At 56.6% G+C, this 20698-nt stretch overlaps 1 protein-coding gene across 1 annotated transcript; it reads left to right on the top strand.

The window, feature by feature from the left end:
• The first annotated feature begins 3142 nt into the window (after nucleotides 1-3142).
• On the top strand, nucleotides 3143-10935 carry LGALS4 (galectin 4). The gene is made up of 10 exons (XM_024109795.3): nucleotides 3143-3302; nucleotides 4660-4748; nucleotides 5861-6065; nucleotides 6771-6905; nucleotides 7486-7515; nucleotides 7942-7977; nucleotides 8502-8531; nucleotides 9052-9140; nucleotides 9925-10090; nucleotides 10692-10935. The coding sequence occupies exons 1-10, from the start codon at nucleotides 3258-3260 to the stop codon at nucleotides 10836-10838; spliced, it is 972 nt and encodes a 323-aa protein (XP_023965563.2). The 5' UTR covers nucleotides 3143-3257; the 3' UTR covers nucleotides 10839-10935.
• Nucleotides 10936-20698: the final 9763 nt, after the last annotated feature.

The following is a 20698-nucleotide window of genomic DNA, read 5'->3' as shown; positions in this document are numbered from 1 at the left end:
CACCCACCAGCCAGCCAGGCTGGCGCCGCCCACGTGCACAGCGATCGCCAAAGCTGGCCCAGCTCTGAGTTTTCTCCTGGGGGCTGCCCCACAAATTCATTGCTTTGACCTTTCACGGCATTGAAAAGCTTCATTTCAGGGCACCAAAAATACTGAGCTTTTATTTTCCTCCTTTTCAAAGTGTGCGGGGGCTGGTTGGCTTGGTTGAAAGGGGGTGAATTGAAGCGATTCACCGGCGTTTTGTGGGGAGTGGGGGGTTTTTCACCCCGACCTGTCTGGCAAAACCCACCCGAATTCCGTGGTTGCCAAATCTGCATTGTTGCAGCTGAAAACGTTCTCTCGGCGCCGACGCTCTCAGATGTAGCCGAGGCGGGTAAGAGACGACTCCAGCACGCTAAGTTGTCGTTTCTACCCCACTTCCAAGGGCCCGGGCACACCTGCCTACCCTGCCCTAGTCAGCTGTGAACATTGCTTGTTACCTTGTGTGGGAGGGGAGCAATCAGCCCATAAAATCCAACTACTGGGAGAGCTCTGTGTGGGGAGAGGATGGGGCACAGAGCCAAGGGGCGCTGGCTCTTCCAAGCGCCCCACCTCTGTTGGCCTGTCCTCTGGCCCACTTAATGAGCTGCGTGGCACAATCCTCCACGCTGAGCAAACAGCGGTGAAGGTGAAAGGCTATGGGGTTCACTGTCTGGGAGACAGATGAGGTCCTTCCAAGGTGGCACCATGCAACCTGGGGTTAAACTTCCTCGGGTGAGGGCAAGGCCTGGGCTGGCGTGCTGCAGCTTAGCGGCACCATCCCATCTGCCCCTGGTGCGGGGGAAGGCTCACCCCTTGCCCTTGGAAGAGACTCTGACCTGTGCCAGCCTGCATGAATGAGCTAAACGTGGTCGACCCCCAGCTCCAGCTGGAGCTGGGAGTGGGAAGTGACCCAGGGCCCTGGTCTTCTCCCCTCCTCCCCCCAAGTGGCCACAGGGCACCAGCGCTGGGAGTCCAGACACCTGGGTTCTATTCGTGCCTTGGGCAAGTCCCATCTCTCGGTGCCTCGGTTTCCCCTCCCCTTCCCTAATTATTCAGACTGGGAGCGCAATGGGGCCCAGATCTCACCTGCCACCGTAACACACCTAATAAGCACTACACTCGTAACGCCAGACCTGACCCCCGCCTCTCACTCTGGGTCCTTGTGGCGCCCGGCCCAATGAAGCCCCATTGTGGGAAGGGTGGGCTCCAGGGGCTGCCATAACTCCGGGGAACTGGCTCCGTGGGGGAGCAAGCAGGGCCCAGGATCTGGCCTCTTGGTAACCACAGCCTGAAACACCGATGCCACAGCCTCCCTCGTGCACAGGGTGCGGCCGCACCAGAGTCGAGGGGCCCGGCCACAATGCTTAGCAATGAGGCAGTTAGTCCCTCCCCTGCCTGCTGCCCCCCCTCTGCCCCACACCATAGCTGGGCCAAAGGCACCGGCCCATGGGGCCCACTGTTTGCTTTCTGCCATGCTGAGCCAGCCACCCAGGGTCAGGCAGGGACGCTCCCCTTGTCAGCAAACAGCCCCGGGACGGCACCCAGCTGTCATCTGGGCACGGCTCTCTGGAGAGCTGCACCTCCTGGGGGAAAGGGCAGAGGGAGGAACCACGCCCAGCCCTCCCCAGGTCTCCTACAGCATGTCCCCTCTGTTCCCCCAGACCCCAATCCCCTGCCTTGTGCCAGCACCCCAGATCCAATCCAGGTCACCCGCTACCCATGTGCTGGCGCCAATGATAGGTGGGCCCTCGCCTCGGGCTGGACCTGCCGCCCAGCGCCCAGCCCTTTGCCTGTCCTAAGCTGCCGGTGCCCCTGCACTCTGGGATCAGCTGCTCTCACGGTGCGGGAGAAACATGGGCACGGAGAGGGAAAGGGATCGGCCCAAAGCAGGGCTGCCAATTTTGGCTGGATGTATTCCTGGAGGGCTGGTCACATGACATTAAAGGTGAATCATTTACTTCCTGGAGAGTCCAGGACAATCCTGGGAGGTTGGCTACCCCCTAAGCCAAGGGGGAACATGGCAGAGCCCCGCCCAGTGCCACCCCCCACATCTAAGCTCTCAGCCCCGGGGTTGGGTCAATGGAAAATCTGTGAGCAAGGATAGAACCCAGGCGTCCTGGCTCCCAGCGCCCCCCCCCAACCACTAGACCCCACTCCCCTCCCAGAGCTGGGGAGAGAACCCAGGCGTCCTGGCACCCAACGCGCAACCCCCCCCCCCCCCGCTCTAACCACTAGACCCCACTCCCCTCCCAGAGCCGGGGAGAGAACCCAGGCGTCCTGGCTCCCAGCGCCCCCCCCCTCTAACCACTAGACCCCACTCCCCTCCCAGAGCTGGGGAGAGAACCCAGGCGTCCTGGCTTCCAGCCCCCCCCCCAACCACTAGACCCCACTCCCCTCCCAGAGCTGGGGAGAGAACCCAGGAGTCCTGGCTACCAGCCCCCCCCCCCCCCCCGCTCTAACCACTAGACCCCATTCCCTGTGGTTCTGGATGATGTACAGTTCAGGCACTAACAGTAATTACGTAGGTTCTACGTTACGGGCCTGTTTGGTATTTGTCGTGATGGGTCCCAGTCAGCCCAGCATCGCTCCCTCGCCTTTCCTGCGCTCTGAGCAGGCTGTAGGTGTGAATTTAGTCCCCACCCCACTCTGCAGGGGCCCAGCGCCCAGCCACCACAAAGGGGTTGTCACTGGGAGCTCGAAGGGAAACCGACTGGCCCAGCCCCGTGGTCACAGAACGCATGTGACACTGGATGGGGTCTCTGCTCTAGTCACGTTGTGGGGTGAGCAACTCCAGAATACAACCCAGGAGTCCTGGCTCCAGCCCCCACCCTGCTTTAACCACTAGTCCCCACTCCCCTCCCAGAGCCAGGGATAGGACCCAGAAGTCCGGACTCTCACCCCCTTTCGCCCTAACCCACTGTACCCCACCTCCTACCAGACTAGGAATAGGACCCAGGAGTCCTACCTTCCAGCCCTCCCCCGCCCCAGCTTCAACCACTAGATCATCATCAATTTGGCTTTGCCATTTCCACTGGCAATGGGGATTTTCCACTGAGCTGGGTGTGGCTGGGCGGGGGGGGGGTGACCCCTCTCCTGGGACAGTGGGCGGAGGCCGGCCGAGTGGCACGGCTGCCCCGCCTCCCACTCCAGTCCTATAAACCCCCTGCCCTCCGCTTGCTCCATTCCCTGTGCCCCGGCCTGCCCATTCGCTGCACAGAGACCCCCCCAACGCCCCGATGGCCTACGTCCCTGCCCCTGGCTACCAGCCCATCTACAACCCGGTAAGTGTCACACCCCCACACCCCCGGGCATTGCGCTGAAACCCATGGCGGTTGCGCCCCTGAATAACCGTGCTCTCCGTTACGACCGGCACAAATCCAGTGGCGTCTCCACAGCTGGTGGAGTGGCTGCAGGTTTACATTCGGCTGGCCCCTGGATGGACGGTGGCTACCGATATCCAGCAAGACAGCTCTGCCCCTCGGATAGCTCCAGCCGACCCCCTTGCCCCGCCCCCGTAATGCATGGCTGGGCCTCGGTGTCGCCTGCCTGTCGACGTTGGAAAGTTCCCAGGCCGGCTGGCGGCGAGCAGGGGCCTGATTCTGCTCCCCCACTCAGGGAAGCCACCCCTCGACTGGCACTCTTGCCGGCCCCATCTCTTGGGGGGTCAGTTACACCACGCAAAGATCCCCCAAACTGATGTGTGATTTACGCCCCGCTCCGAGATGCCGACAGAGAGCAGCCGGCAGGCACGGGCAGCCGGCATCGGTTCCTGCCCGAGATCCGATAGCGCCAAGGCAAAAACAAACAGAGGGGCTGGAGTTCGTTCCGGCCACCGCGGGGAGGAGGATGCTGGGGCAGATGAGCTGCAGTGGGGGGCTGGGGTGGGACCGTCTTAGACTCACCCCCGGGGAAATGCTGCTCAGCTCACCAAAAAACAGAGCTCCCCGCAGCCTGCCGACGGACGCCGTCGCCGCTCAGATCCCGTCCCCCGCCAGCCAGCCGGCTTTTACCCTGGGACCTGGGGGAGCCGCTCTGGAAGGCACCTGGCTAAGCGCCCAGGGGTGAAGGGGGTTAGGATGGGGCGAAGGCCGGGGGGGTGCGAACCCCGCCCGATCCCCTGTGTGTTTCTGGCTGCAGCGATACAAGCCCAGCCGGAGCCCTGGACGGTCCCACCCAGCTCACCTGTGGGGATGGGAACAATTAATAATTAACACACGGTCCCTGGTGGCTCCTTTCCCCAGGATCCCAAAGGGTGGTACGGACGCCCGCTAACTAGAATCCGCCTTGGGAAAGGCAGAGGTTGAAGGCTGGGGTGTGTCCCCCCCCAAGGCGGTTTGGGGGGGGGAATGCTGCCAGCCAAGGAGCACCTTAAAGGGGCCGTGTCTCCCCCCCAGACTCCTCCTGCAAAGCCATCAGTTTCCCCAGCCTGGTTCCCGAAGGGCTTCTGGTCAGATCCCAGCCCCAGGGGAGCAAACCAGGGAGAGGCGAGGCTGGAGGGCAGCGGGGCAATCCCCTGGCATCGCTAAAGGGAGCAGGGGGTGGGGACTGGCACCCAGCGCTGTGTGTCTACGGGGTCGGGGGTGTCACCGGTCAAATCCCCCCCTCAGCATCTTCTCTCTCTCTCTCCCCATCTCTCAGCCTCTCCCTCATGCTGTCCCCATTGCCGGGGGGCTCCGGCCCGGGATGGCCATCTATGTCCAAGGGATGGTGCCCCATCACACCAAGAGGTAACACTTCGGGCAGCGGGGGAGGAAAGGGGGACAGCTGGGCTCATGTGGGGTGCGGGGGCTGGTTAAAGAGCGATCCCTCCCCCAGTGCTGAGATGCAGCTGCCTCTGGGTTGGAGCCCGGGGGCTGGTTATACAGGGATCTCTCCCCCAGTGCTGAGATGCAGCCGCCTCTGGGGTGGAAGGTGGCAGTCGTTTAACAGCCACACAGCACAGGCGTTTGGAGCAGGCAGTACGGAGCACAGCAGAGGGGATCTCGGGAGGCAGATGGGTCCAGTTTGGCCAGGCCGCGGCATAAAGCACCGCAGGATGTTTAACGAGGGTGACGACCTTGGGCTTGTGGTTCATTAAAACAGAGAAACGGGAACCTGCCACCAGAGCCTGCAGCCCCGGGCGCGGGGAGGGAATGTGGGGCAAAGGCCCGGAGCTCCCAGCCGAGCACAGGGAGGGACGGGGTGAAAGGGGATCTGCACTAGGGAGTGCACCATGTACACCTGACACACCCCTACGCCAGGGGATATGGGGGTGGGGAGTGGGCGGGGAGTGGTGTAGCACCTCCCAAACCAAAGCCAGTGTCATGGCAACTCCAGAAAGTCACCCCCCAGGCCCGATCGCTGCTCAGAGCTGCTGTGGGCTAGTTAGATCTGGCTACCAGCCCCTGGTTGGGAGCACTCGCCTCACAACACCGCCCCATTCCCTCTTTGGAGGGTGTCCCTGGACCCCCTCCCTGCTGCGACTGCCCCTCCCCTGGTGGTGGGGGGGAGGTGTGGATCCCTCCTTCACAAGAGAGCGAGCTCCTCAGTTCCCCCCCCCGCTTCTGTGTCCTTGAACGAAATCCCCCTCCGCCCTCCGCAGTATAGGGCCTATGACAGCCCAGCAGCCCGGAGTCCACCCAGGCGGGGTCAGCAGTGCCGCTAGATGGCTAGAAACCTTCTGAATTTCCAGCTGCAATTTCCCCGCTCTGGCCTTTACCCCCCCACCCCCGGCAGGTATTGATAGCGAGGGACCAGATCCCGCCTCCACGCCCCCCCCACACACTACCTGGGCCTGGGCCAGACAACCCCAGCCCCCCCGCAGCTCGCTCACCCCCCTGCTCCCGCCCCCCCACCCCAGGTTCCGTGTGAATTTCTCCTGTGGCCCAGAGAAGGGGGCCGACATCGCCCTGCACTTCAACCCCCGTTTCGACAGCGGGGACAAGATCGTCCTCAACAGCTTCCAGCGGGGCAAGTGGGCCAAGGAGGAACACAAGCACGACATGCCCTTCCACAAGGGGCAGCACTTCGAGATGGTCTTCAACATCACCCCCGAGGGCTACCGGGTAGGGTGGGGAGGGGCCTGAGGGATATTGGGGGGCAGGTGGGGGGGCCACAAGGGATATGGGGGGCCTATGGGTGGCAGGTGGGGGGCCACAAGGGATATGGGGGGCCTGTGGATGGCCACATTCTGAATTGGGGGCAGAGGGATAATATGCCATGGGGGGGGAATCCCCCATCTGTGGCTGGGGAAATGTGGGGGGTGGGGAGAAACCCATGGGGAGGGTGGGCCCCACTGGATCAAGAGGGTGGGGGGCAGATAGGGGGGACGATACCCCATCTGCAAGTGAATGCTCCAGGCCAGTGGGCTGGCCTGGGAAAAGGGGTGGGGGGGTGACACCTCTCTCCCCCCATCTGGGTGAGGGGCTTTGAAAGGGGGAATTGTTCCCCCCCACAAACATCCCAACACCTGCTCTCTAACATGGAGGGCCAGAAGGCCTCAACCCCAATTTCCTGCCACCCCCCCAAGTCTGGCACCCCCTGCCTGCGAGCCGGGTCCTGCCAGCAGGGGTCAGAAGGAAGCCAGAGGGGCTGGGGAGAAAAGACCCTCCCCCGTTCCTACATCGGCAGCTGATCCCCAGAGTCTGCTTGGCAACCATCTCCCCCCGCCCGTATTCCCAGGGTGAACCCCAAGATATCAGGTCTCCCCTCCACCACTCAGAGTGGGGGGCAGGGGGCCAGATCCTGATGCTGCCTGTCTCCCGCTCCAGATCACGGTGAACGGGGCCCCCTGCTACGAGTTCCGGCACCGCATCCCGCCCGAGCACGTGCAGGTCGTCGACGTGGACGGGGACCTCGAGCTGCAGTCGCTCAACATCATTGGAGGGGGCATGATGGGGGGCGGGGTGAGTGACCGGGGTGTGGGGGTGCACGGGCAGGCGGTGGAGACGCGGGACTGGGACGCTCACGAACAGCGCCGGCCCCGCAGACAAATCGCGAGTGCATGGGTTGGTTCAGGGGAAAAGCTGAGAGCTTGGATGGTAGGAGAGCCGGGGACACAACCCAGGAGCCCTGGCTCCCAGCTCTAACCACTAGACCCCACTCCCCTCCCAGAGCTGGGGACAGAACCCAGGAGCCCTGGCTCCCAGCTCTAACCACTAGACCTCACTCCCCTCCCCAAGCTGGGGATAGAACCCAGGAGTCCTGGCTCCCAGCCCCCCTGCTCTAACCACTAGACCCCAGTCCCCTCCCAGAGCTGGGGACAGAACCCAGGAGTCCTGGCTCCCAGCCCCCTGCTCTAACCACTAGACCCCACTCCCCTCCCAGAGCTGGGGACAGAACCCAGGAGTCCTGGCTCCCAGCCCCCCTGCTCTAACCACTAGACCCCCCTCCCCTCTCAGAGCCGGGGAGAGAACCCAAGAGTCCGGGCTTGACAATACCTCTCCCCTCTCTGTGCCCAGTCTCACACTTGTTTCCGTCCTGCAGGGGATGTATTACCCGCAGCCCGGGATGCTTGTAAGTACCCACGAGACCCACATGCCCGGGGCTGGGGCTGGGGAGATGCCAGCTCAGGGTGGGCAACTCAGGGGCACCCACTCCATTATCACAGCGACACGCCACCCCACAAGCTAGCCGGGCTTCACTGGGCCCCCGCGCAGTCCCTTGCCTGCTGCAGTGTGACGAGCCCAGAGGGCAGGGGCGGGGGGTGTCCTGCAGGGGGTCCTTCCCCCACACACACACCCACAGAAGAGTCACAGGGACCTTCCCTCTGTCTTAGCAGCCACTTCCCCTGGGGAGCAGAGACCCTCTAGCCAGGATCCTGGGCCCCACTCCTCCTTGGATCAGACCCACAGACTCAGCTCGCCCGGGCTTCTCGGAGAGCAATGCCAACCCTGCAGCCTCAGCCCCTGTAACCCCCCTTATATTGTCTTCATCTCTCAGGGCATGCAGCCGAATATGCCACCCACAAGCCTGCCGGTAAGTACACTGGGACCCGGGGAGGAGATGCAGCCACCTCTGGGGCGGGGCGGTTTCTTATACAGCGATCACATCCCCCACTCTTGAAATGCAGCTGCCTCTAGGGTGGAACATGATCGCTGTTTATACAGAGATCATGTCCCCCATGACTAAAATGCAGCCACTTCTAGGATGGAAGGTGGCAGCTGATTATAGAGGGAATCCTCACCCAGCACTGAGATGCGACCACCTCTGGGGTGGTGTGCAGCTACCGTTTAACAGCTGCACTGCGGTTGTACACAGCAGTTTAAGACAGGAAGTGGAGGTGAATTCTGTATCCAACTGGAAACTGCTGGGGTAGGGGAGGATTTTAGCTAAGGAAAGGCCAGATATTTTCTGGAAAACTAGAGAGGAGCCATCAGGTGACGGCCAGTTCTGTGGGCCGGAGGGACAGAGCAGAGACACCCCCAAGGCCTTAGGGAGGGAGGTTGGGTCCACACCATGGCTGGCCAGATTAATAACTCCTGGATTTCTCTGCCCCACAGATGATGGCTGGCCCCGCTTCCTTTCACCCGGTAAGCGCAGCAGCCTTGGGGTTTGCTCTGCCCTTTCGCTCCCGCAAGGAAACCACCTTACGCTTTCTCCCACAACTCTTTCCCCAGCCCCGGAGTGCAGCCACCTCTGGGGTGGAACGTGCCAGGTGGCCAAGAGCCACGCTGAACAAAGCTGGTAGCAGGAAGAAACCCGCCCCCCTGCCGCCTCTGCCCCACTCCCTGCAGCACAGCACCCCCTAGTGCCACACTGGGGTCAGCACTGACTGTGTGGGGAGAGCGCCCCCTACAGAGCTCCCCACTCCCTGCAGCACAGCGCCCCCTAGTGCCACACTGAGGTCAGCACTGACTGTGTGGGGAGAGCGCCCCCTATGGAGCCCCCCACTCCCTGCAGCACAGCGCCCCCTAGCACTGCACTGGGACCGGCGCTGACTGCCGGGGAGAGCGCCCCCTACTGAGCCCCCTCCCTGCAACACATCTGAGACGCTCCTCACCCCAGTACCGGACAAGACCGTTCTAGCCGGGGGTCTCCGTTCTCTTGCAGCAAGTCCCCTATGTGGCTAACTTCCCAGGCGGGCTGACAGCCAAGAAGACAGTGGTGGTGAAAGGATTAGTCCCGCAGGGCGCTAAGAGGTATGCAGCCATGGCACTGTCTTCAGCAGGGGAAACTGAGGCACCAGCAAGGGGGAAGTGACTTGCCCCCTCCTCCCTGGTTTCATGGTGAATCAGCATAGAGCTGGGGATAGAAGCCAGGACTCCCAGTCCCTGCCCCCGCTCTAACCACTAGACCCCACTCCCTCCCAGAGCTGGGGAGAGAACCCAGGAGTCCTGGCTCCCATCCCCCCTGCTCTAACCCACCAGCCCCCACTCCCTTCCCAGAGCTGGGGAGAGAACCCAGGAGTCCTGGCTTCCAGCCCCCCTGCTCCAACCACTGATCCCACTCCCCTCCCAGAGCTGGGGAGAGAACCCAGGAGTCCTGGCTCCCAGCCCTCCCTGTTCTAACCACTAGACCCCACTCCCCTCCCAGAGCTGGGGAGAGAACCCAGGAGTCCTGGCTCCCAGCCCTCCCTGTTCTAACCACTAGACCCCACTCCCCTCCCAGAGCTGGGGAGAGAACCCAGGAGTCTTGGCTCCCAGCCCCCCCCCCCACCCCCGCGCTCTAACCACTAGACCCTACGCCCTTCCCAGAGCTGGGGCTAGTCCTGGCTCCCAGCCCTGTGCTCCAACCCGTAGGCCATGCTTTAGCACAGACTGCGCTTCTCCCCTCGAAGTGCAACGGCCCGGTATATCTGGCTACAGGCTTGTGTGTCCAGCCCTGCCCCCCGCCCCCAAAGCCACCCCCCCAAGAGCAGATGACCCCCCCCCCCCCACACACACACACACTCCCCCCAGCCTCCCTGGTTCTTTGCCTCCCCAGCTTCTGCATCAACTTCAAGATGGGCTACTCCAAGGATATCGCCCTGCACATTAACCCTCGCCTGAACGAGAGGAGCGTGGTCAGGAACAGCCTCCTGAACGGGAACTGGGGCTCGGAGGAGCGGGAGCTGCCTCACAACCCCTTCCAGCCCGGCCAGTACTTCGAGGTGAGTAAACTGCTCATCTGTGTGGCATACGCCCTATACCGCTAGCAGCGAATGGGGATTCTCCCTTAGTGCATGCCCAGGGTCTTCTGGAGCAGTGTGTGTGTGCGTGCTCATGCAGTCTGCTGCCTTCTACTGGATGGCATAAGAACTGCAAGTCTGTGTGTCGTTGTTCCTATACAGCTAGCAGCTAATGGGTATTCTCCGTTAACTTAAGTCCTGGGGCATTTGGAAGAGGAGGGGGAGGTAGGGATATGTGTGTGTAATAGGTACTGCTGCCCTCTGCTGGATGGAATCCAAACTGCTCATCTATGTATCATGTGCCCTATACTGCTAACAGTTAATGAGGATTCTCCTTTAGCTCAAGCTAAGGGTCTTCTAGAGCAGAGAGAGAGAGAGAGTGTGTGTGCACCCTCTGCTGGATGGCATCAGAACTGCGTGTCTGTGTATCATAGCCCCTATACAGTTAGCAGCTAATGGGGATTCTCTGGCAGCACGGTCTCCACTAGGGCATGCTGCCTGCCTGGTCCCATAAGGGGTCAGCTCCTTCGCGGCTGTCCCGGATCGGTCCCTCTCACAGCCGCTCTCCCCCCTCCCCCCACAGCTCTCCATCCGCTGCGGGAACGGACGTTTCAAGGTCTTTGCCAACGGGCAGCCGCTCTTCGACTACAACCACCGTTTCCGCGAGTTCCAGAAGATCGACACGCTGGAGATCAACGGCGACGTGGTCCTGTCCTACGTCCAGTTCTGAGCCCGGCCCCACCGCCCAGTGGGGGAGGGACACACAATGCTGCCCCCCTGCCCCCGGCCGGCATCGCAGACCCAATAAACTAGTCTGCTTCTTGCAATGATGCTGCCGGTGGCCTGCCTTCGCCTCCCCACGCCGCCCGCTGCTGGGTGGACTCGGAGCCGCTCCCCTGTGTGTCATAGAGCCCCCCCCCCCCCCCCGCTCACAGCTGCTGGGGACTCTCCTCCAGCTGGAGCTGAGTTTGAGGCCCACGCAGGGATGGTTGTGATGGCCTAGAGATGTTATAATGACCCTCTGACCCCTCCCACTCAGAGCCTGGCAAACATCACCAAATTAAGCCTCCCAGTCTCCCCCCTGACCCTCCTCCGGTACCAGGACCCCCCTCCCGATGCCCCACAGCCACCCTCACCAGAAGCCCCCCACCTGCTCACTCCCTACCCAGCTGACCTGAGCCACCCTACAGCCAAGCCCTACAAACCCCATTCCCCAGCCGGCAACCTCACTGTCCCCACAGCCCGCCCACCCCACCTGGCTCTCCCCACTCGCCCCCGGCCTGGGCTCCACGTCCCTCCCCCGCGCTTCGCCTCTGGAACGGGTCGGGCTGCACCAAACCATCGGGGTTCGAAACAGAACGAGGGACGCCCAGGGGAAGGGTCCCCTGCTCCCGCCCCCGATTTGAGGAGCCTGCAGCCTCCACTCACCGCCTGCTCTGCGGCACTTCTCAGGAGCCGAGCAGAACCGTTCCCAGCCGGGGTCCGCCAGCGTGCCCATCCAACGGGGTCTCCTCCCTCCATGGGGGGAGGAGGGGGGGATCCTCCACCTCCGCCTCGGAGCCGGGAAGGGACTTGGGCAAGGTTACACAGGGAGTCAATGGCAAAACCATCAATAGAACCCAGGAGTCCTGGCTCCCAGCCTCCCCCATTTCTAACTACTAGACCCTTCTTCCCTCCCAGAGCTGGGATAGAACCCAGGAGTCCTGGCTCCCAGCCCCCCTGCTCTAACCACTAGATCCCGCTCCCCTCCTAGAGCTGGGATAGAACCCAGGAGTCCTGGCTCCCAGCCCCCCCTGCTCTAACCACTAGCCCTAGGGTGACCAGACAGCAAGTGTGAAAAATTGGGGCAGACGGTGGGGGGTAATAGGTGCCTATATTAGACAAAGCCCCCAATATTGGGACTGTCCCTATCAAATTGGGACATCTGGTCACCCTAACTAGACCCCACTCCCCTCCCAGAGCTGGGATAGAACTCAGGAGTCCTGGCTCCCAGCCCCCCCTGCTCTAACCACTAGACCCCACTCCCCTCCCAGAGTGTTGTACTTAAAGTACTGCACAGGATCTTTTCAGGGGGAATAGGACAAAACGCCACATTTATTAGTAATACATGTATTCATTAACTCTGTATTATATGCATATAATATATTACACTTACACTCACACACACACACAAACACACTCCGTCTTGTTGTTACCAATTAGTTGCTCCCCTTAACTTCACTGGCCAGGTGAGTTAGATGGGGGAGGGGGTGGAGCCGGGCTTCTGCCGATCCGGATCGATGCTCCCATGTTGACAAGACGAGACCCGGGGTCCTCTGCAAGACACCTCACTTTTATAGCAGCTTTTCTCTTATGCAAATCTATACCAGATTCAAACTCTGTGTCTGTGTCCATTGGTCCTTTGTGCTGCTTTCTTTTGAGTGTTGTCCCAATGCTGCAAAGAGGGTGTTTCCAAAAGAAGGTGCTTGCTTCTAACCCCCGAGGCCGTCGGTATGTCTGCTTGTCTTTAATGAGCCCACTTGACACGTTTTATTGTCCTTGGGTCTGGCTCCCAGCCCCTCTCCAACAGTTGAGGCTGTCTGGAGGTGCTGCCTTCCATGCCTTGCTCATCCACACCTCATTCATTCAACAGGGCAATTGATTAAGAGTGGGGGGGGGAGAGCTCTTGTTCTACTGCTAGCAAAAAGAAATTTTTCTTCTATCTTATTCTATCCTTAGGGGCTATAATATTATACCAAGGGCAATGCAAAGTTTCTAAATGAGGCTTTGATACAAAGTCCCATGAAAACAGAGGTCATCCGTGGGTAGACCCACCACAAGGTTATATGAAGAGGCACAATGTAAAGTCATATGAAAATTATCAGAGATTGATCTACAAGAGCTGGGAGAGAACCCAGGAGTCCTGGCTCCCAGCCCCCCCCCCCGCTCTAACCACTAGACCCCACTCCCCTCCCAGAGCTGGGAATAGAACCCAGGAGTCCTGGCTCCCAACCTTTGCCCTATTCCTTCCGCCCATGCTGCCTCTTGGGTTTTTTCATCTTAACCCTTTGCTGGCTGCTGCCCGGACACCGAGGCAGGACCAGCAGGAATCCAGAGTCTAAGCTCCATCTTGCAGCCGACGCTCACAGGCGGGAATGTAGTTCCCTAGTGGGGTTAGCAGGGCAGGGCTCGGGGCAGCCGTCAGCCCCACCACCTGCCAACCCCACTCCCCTTGGCCTGCCCCACCCAGTACCAGACCCTGCCCCATGCACCACCTCCCACAGCATCCGTTGCACCCCAGCTGCTGGAGACGGGAGGGGGTCGCACGTGTTGGGGCGCAGGGCGCTGGAGGGCGGCGAGTCAGCAAACCGACCCCCTTAACCACGCCCGTCTTGGGTCTGCCATAAACCGCCCGGCCACTGGAGGGCATCGGGCTGGCTCAAAATGGAGCTGGCATAGCGGGCTGGCCAGATTTGGGCAGCTCCGCCCCTGACATGCAAATTAACACTCATTAGCATATTAAATCATTGGCATGGGACCTGCTGTAGGGCTGGGGCCCAGGGCTGCTGGGCTCTGCAGTGATTTATCCCCCGTGGTACCCGAGTACCCTGGGAGTCATTTTGCAGGGTGAGGGAGTGTCCCGTTCACACCCACGCCCAGCCCAGAGCGACTCCGTCCAAAGGGCATCGGGAAATGTTCAGCACAAACTCCCCCCACCAGGAGCCGTCCCCAACCTCCAGCCTCGAAAATCTGTCTTGCAAGCCGCAGTCACGTCCGGGGGGCTTTTCGACCCTGCGTCCTGAGGGGCAGAAGACACTTGAGGATGTCTGGGCAGGTCCCTGAAATTCTTAGCAAAGGCCGGTTCCCAGGACTCAGCGGGCATGTGACATGATCCGAACAGCCGGCCCACCCAGCCCCGTGTGGACCTGAGCTCCGACCCTGTCCCTGGAAATCAGGCCCTGCGGCATGAGGGTGATTCGCCCTCTCCACAGAGCTCTGGAGGAGGTGTCCCGCCTCACCACACCAGGGGACTGAGCCAGGGATAGCCGGGGGACGAGGGTTATGACTAGAAGATCCCGAGAGAGGGGATTGGCTACCGGCACGTCCCGTTGGTCTAGGGAGTGGGATCTCTGCCAATCAGGCCCCGCATGTGCCGTGTGAAGGAGCAGGGGACCCCCCACATCATCCCCACCCTGAAATGCAGCCACCTCTGGTGAGGAGTGTGGCGGCCAAGCGCACAGCCGTGGGAGAATGGGAAATCCAGGTCAAGGATGCAGGGACAAATCCATCTCTGCGGAAAGGCGTCCCAGGGGCGCTTTGATGCCTAGACCGAGCTGGTGGCATTTGAAGTTTGAAGGTCCCTGTGGGGGAGACACACACACGGCAATACCCCTGGAACTCAGTTTGCTGGACTTGAGTGGAGAGGGTGGCCCAGGGAGAGACCGCAGACAGACAGACCGAAACATCACCAGTTCCCCCAGCCTGCACTCGAGGGGAGGATGGGGGAGGTGGCCATGCCCCCAATCCGCCCCCATGGGCCTGGGGGGGTGAGGGGGGGCAGAGAATAGTCACTGCACCTGAGCGTGACTGAGAATTGGGCCCATCAGGCCTGTTAGGAGATCCCTGCTTTGGGCCTCTTCACGCGTCAGCCAACACACGGGTGCCCACTAGCGCCCATTTGATAACAGACACGGCCAACGTCTCCAGGAACGTCTCCTTTGAGGAGTTTGGTTGTTAATTAACATCTTGTCCCTTTGGATACTGACCGATCTTCCCACTCCTCTGGCCGACTCGGCCCCTCTCCGCTGCTGAGTCTTCCCTTCTCCCGACTTTCTCTCTTTCCTCCACTGAAATCTCCACAGGCCGCCCCCACCCATCACCTCCCACCGCTGCCGGTGACGGCTTGAGGAGTGTGTCTCTATTGATGTCACAAAGTTATTATATGAAATCAACAAAATGATGAGGGGGCTGGAGCACATGACTTATGAGGAGCGGCTGAGGGAACTGGGATTGTTTAGTCTCCAGAAGAGAAGAGTGAGGGGGGATTTGATAGCAGCCTTCAACTACCTGAAGCGGGGCTCCAAAAAGGATGGAGCTCGGCTGTTCTCAGTGGTGGCAGATGACAGAACAAGGAGCAATGGTCTCAAGTTGCAGTGGGGGAGGTCTAGGTTGGATATTAGGAAACACTATTTCCCTAGGAGGGTGGTGAAGCACTGGAATGGGTTCCCTAGGGAGGTGGTGGAATCTCCTTCCTTTGAGGTTTTTAAGGTCCGGCTTGACAGAGCCCTGGCTGGGATGATTTAGTTGGGGTTGGTCCTGCTTTGAGCAGGGGGTTGGACTAGATACCTCCTGAGGTCCCTTCCAACCCGGATATTCTATGATTCTATGATCATCCCCTCATGGAGTAACTTGATGTGGCTATGGACTCCACCATTTGCGGACACGGGCTGAAGCCCCTACCAGACAAGGGACAATGGAGAATCGTTAACCGTAATGACCGTACTCTGACCAAATAACGGGCATGCCAAGGAGGATGGCTAAATAAAGTCATTAAATACTTGTACAATTTATTCATGACAGAGGAATCAAGGCGAACTATTCATACAGCTATATAACCACGCCTTTCTAGAACGAGACACGTCGTGCAATTAATACATTGCTAAATAAAACTGATCAAACAACTACACAAAAGTCACAAATTACACTGCTCTACGGCCAAAATGCTTCTGAAATCAATGTAGTCAAACTTGACTAATTCTGGGTCACTGAGAACGAAAATGATGCTTAAAATTGTTGATTGGCTCTAGTTTTCAAGATACGCTATTGGGTCAGTATATACGACCCTTGACTTGGGAATGGCGGAGGATAAGTGAGTTATAAAGGGAAGGGATCTCAGTTTAAACCAGAAATGACTAAAATACATCTTTGACTGGATCTATGAATAAATCTATGACTGGGTTTGGACAGTACTTGCTTTTTAGGCAAAACAATGAATGATGAAATCTGAAGCTGGTATTGTGTCATACATGATATGAATTGCATCATGTTATTCCTAGAAGTCATGGATGATGCAATCATAACGAAGCTTACATCACTCTGCTGAACAAATTGCCCCATATCAGCTCTAGAAATCAGACAGTGTTGTGCTCTCTTATTTGTCAGTGTTTGATTTTGCAAAGGGACACATTTCTGTTTAGCCAAAGTGAGCAGAGATGCCTCGTACTTGTGTGAACAGTGCGGATAGCTTCTGCTACATTTGTGGTGAAGTGACCTTTGCATCACAAAAGCGCAGTATAACCACTATGGTTAAGAAAGCCTATCACCTTTATTTTGGCTGCAGAATTGGAGATCAGGACAAGAGGTGGGCCCCACACATATGCTGCAACACTTGTGCAACAAATCTTCGCCAGTGGTTGAACTGGAAAAGGAAATCTATGCCTTTTGCAGTGCCAATGATTTGGAGAGAGCCAAGAGATCATACCAGCAGTTGTTACTTCTGCATGGTGCATCCAGTTGGGAAAGATGTGTCAAAGAAGAAAAAGCGGACTGTGCATTATCCAAACATTCCATCAGCTATACGCCCACTACCCCACGGAGAAGGACTGCCGGTTCCTGATGCACCAGAATCATTCTCACTTGAGTCAGACGAGGAAGAGGATGAAACTTCTGGTCCTGAGCCATCAGTGTCACAGGACCCACATTTTCTCTCCTCCTCCTCCTCCTCCTCTGAACCACACCTCATAACACAAGGTGAACTGAATGACCTTGTCAGGGATTTGGAACTACCCAAGAGTAAGGCAGAGCTGTTGGGCTCCAGACTACAGCAGTGGAATCTCCTGGCAGGTGATGTTAGGGTTGCCATGTTCTGTGACCTTCAAAAGGATCTTGTCCCATTCTTCTTCATGGAAGGTGATCTTGTAGCCTGCAACAACATCGATGGTGTGATGGCAGCCCTCAACATGGTTCACGATCCAGATGAGTGGAGACTGTTCATTGATTCATCGAAGACGAGTCTGAAAGCTGTTTTACTGCATAATGGCAATGTTTTGCCATCAATTCCAGTTGGTCATGCAGTCCATATGAAGGAAACCTATGACAACATGAAACAACTTTTGAGGTGCATAAACTATGACTAACATCAGTGGCAGCTTTGTGGCGATTTGAAGGTTGTTGCTCTCTTGCTTGGTCTGCAGACTGGATACACAAAGTACTGCTGTTTTCTCTGCAAATGGGATAGTCGTGCAAGAGATTCCCACTACATCAAGAAAGATTGGCCACTCCGACAGTCATTGGCGCCTGGGAGGAAAAGTGTTCAGCATCCACCACTTGTTGAATCAAGGAAGATTTTGTTACCACCCTTACACATCAAGCTGGGTCTGATGAAGAACTTTGTCAAGGCCATTGACAAAACACAAGCAGCTTTCAAGTACCTCCGTGGAAAATTTCCAAGGTTAAGTGAAGCTGAGATAAAGGAAGGTGTCTTTGTTGGTCCTCAGATTCGTGAACTTCTTCGAGATGATGCATTTGACCATGCACTGCGTGGCAAGGAAAAGGCGGCATGGAAAGTCTTCCAGTTAGTGGCAATACATTTTCTTGGAAACAACAAGGCAGACAACTACAGGTTGTTGGTGGAAAACCTCCTCAAGGCATACAAAAGCCTTGGTTGCAACATGTCACTAAAGATACATTTTTTTGCACTCTCATCTAGATTTTTTTCCACCGAACTGCGGAGCTGTGAGCGACGAGCACGGCGAGCGATTTCACCAGGACATTGCAACAATGGAGAAACGCTATCAGGGCAAATGGAGCCCATCAATGCTTGCAGACTATTGCTGGACAGTGACAAGAGATGCTCCATTTAATGAATACAAGAGACAAGCCAAGAAGCGCCGAGTAGACACTAAATAGGACTAAGCTAGGTAGATAATAGTTTTTTGCCTTTTGTTTCATAATAAATTTTATTTATATCACCCTTTTGCTGATTTTTAAAGTGTTACATAAACAGGACAGGTGAAATATTATCATGTAAAGCAACCATAAACACATGAAAAGACCTAGGTTTACAATTTATGATTAAAACTCTACTAGCTACACAATATACATACATAAAATGTAAAAACTTAAATATCTTAGAAACAGTAGCCAATCAGGTGTTTTAATTGTCATATTTGAATTCAGCACATCAAAATACATAATAAATAGCACGTTTTATCTCTGAAGCAGACTCAAAAATTGTAGACCAGTGGTATTAGAGAGAGAGAGAGAGAAACTATAACAATAGAGCTAACTCCATACTGGAGGGGACTTTTCAGAGATGATCATGGAATCACAGAATACCAGCCTTCTCCCCCACAAGCACACTGCTGACTCATATCCAGCTTCTCGTGCACTGTAATCCCCAGGTCCTTTTCTGCAGAACTGCTGCTTAGCCAGTCGGTCCCCAGCCTGTAGCGGTGCCTGGGCACTTGTCCTTGTTGAACCTCATCAGGTTTCTTTTGGACCAATCCTCCAATTTGTCTAGGTCACTCTGGACCCTATCCCTACCCTCCAGCATATCTACCTCTCCCCCAACCTTAGTGTCATCTGCGAACTTGCTGAGGGTGCAATTCATCCCATCCTCCAGATCATTAATGAAGCTGTTGAACAAAACCGGCCCCAGGACCGACCCCTGGGGCACTCCCCTTGATACCGGCTGCCAACTAGACATGGAGCCGTTGATCACTATGAGCCCGACAATCTAGCCAGCTTTCTATCCATGTTATAGTACATTCATCCAATCCATACTTTTTTAACTTGCTGGCAAGAATACCGTGAGAGACCGTATCAAAAGCTTTGCTAAAGTCAAGATATATCACATCCACCGCTTTCCCCATATCCACAGAGCCAGTTATCTCATCAGAGAAGGCAATCAGTTGGTCAGGCATGACTTGCCCTGGGTGAATCCATGTTGACTTTTCCTGATCACCTTCCTCTCCTCCAAGTGCTTCAAAATGGATTCCTTGAGGACCTGCTCCATGATTTTTCCAGGGACTGAGGTGAGGCTGACTGGTCTGTAGTTCCCCAGATCCTTCTTCCCTTTTTTAAAGATGGGCACTACATTAGCCTTTTTCCAGTCATCCGGGACCTCCCCCGATTGCCAGGAGTTTTCAAAGATAATGGCCAGTGGCTCTGCGATCTCAAGAAAGTTGTAAAACAGCAAGAAAGGGAAAAAAGGCAGATTCTCCACAGACTGTTACTGGCCAAATGGCAGAAATCCCCTTTGGCCCCTTGGCTGACCCGTTCTTTAACCACGGCGCTTCTTGGGAAATCAAATGTCATAGACTATTAAAATCCATCACGCTTCCTGGACTCAACCGGAGCACAACACGTTAGTGATGTATCCGTTCAGACTGAATTCCCCCCTCTTTTCCCGAGTCGCTCTGAACTTTACTGAAGTGTATTAAAACGTCAAGTTGAGCGAAAACACCAATCAAAAGGCGCATGCCCGTCAATTGCTTTATCCGGCTGTTTACAAAAGCTGGGTTAGTTTCGCAGACAGCCTGGTTCCTTTTTAATTCCCTCCCAGGAACCAACCTTCCTCTTTCTACATAACGACGTCACCGTTTGTCTTTAAAAAATGCTAGACAGATCCAATGCCTAACTTTGATACCAACTGCCCTTATTCCATGTGCTCAAAGTAACGTATTTCTTCATGGCCTTTTCTATTGATTAGTAATTAGCACCTGTTGCTTTTAGCTGTAAAGAGGCCTTTTAAGTTAAGCCCCGTAACACCTGTTCGCAGGCGCTCATTAGTAAAGTATGAAGGTTTTGGGGGCAGGATAATAATCCCCATCATTTACAAGACAGGAGTTTTACAGTAAAAAACAAACAAACAATAAAACGTTTCAGAAGCCAAGCTCTACTTCTGTGACTGCATGGAGGAGAGAGATTAAAACGGCCCCCTCCAGCCCTGGTATCTGAAGACACATGTCCCCTCAAGTCCCTTTCTCCTTGGATGCAGCTTTAGCAAACTAATATTTCATCAGAGGATTAAAATTAAATACAAGGAGAACAGAAAGAAAGCGTTTCCGAGCTATACTGTCCCAACCATTAAAAAACAACATATAACGTTTTAACCTTGGATCTGTACCTAACATCAGGGGGTTTCTACTTTTTTGTCATTTGCAAACCCCTAATAAATTTCAAATGGAGGTGGAAATCTTAGATGCAGTCTGCAAACCTCAGGGGTCCGTGAACCACGGGCTGAAAACCACTTATACCTAGAGAGGCCAAGAACAGGAACTTGCAAGATTTCCTTCTCATCCGGAATTAAATACTTCTCATTTTTCCAGCAAAGAGACAGGCCTTTGTTATAACTCATGTTTAGCAAAATTTGGCCAAAACAAACACATCGTTCAGCCAAAACAAACACATAGTATGCAAATTCCTCTGTAAAACCCCCCACCCACTGCTAGCAATGCAGGGGCTATGACACACGCTCAGGTGGTGCTGAGTCCAAGCTGACAAATGCCAGCGCATGACAACATTTTTGGTCACACGAATACAGAGATCTCTGACACAATCCCGGGGCACGGGCAGAACGTGCAGGCAAGAAGGGGGAAGGACCAGCCC

This window comes from Chrysemys picta, chromosome 17, assembly GCF_011386835.1.
Source record: "Chrysemys picta bellii isolate R12L10 chromosome 17, ASM1138683v2, whole genome shotgun sequence".
In the NCBI taxonomy this organism is placed as follows: domain Eukaryota; kingdom Metazoa; phylum Chordata; order Testudines; family Emydidae; genus Chrysemys; species Chrysemys picta.
This window is presented reverse-complemented; position numbering and strand designations above follow the sequence as displayed.

Excerpts from the sequence above, each read along its gene's own strand:
- LGALS4 (XM_024109795.3), top strand. The coding sequence starts at position 3,258 with ATGGCCTACGTCCCTGCCCCTGGCTACCAGCCCATCTACAACCCG. Across the intron at positions 6,906-7,485 it reads GGGGCATGATGGGGGGCGGG|GGGATGTATTACCCGCAGCC; the intron begins GTGAGTGACCGG and ends TCCGTCCTGCAG. Across the intron at positions 9,141-9,924 it reads GTCCCGCAGGGCGCTAAGAG|CTTCTGCATCAACTTCAAGA; the intron begins GTATGCAGCCAT and ends TTGCCTCCCCAG.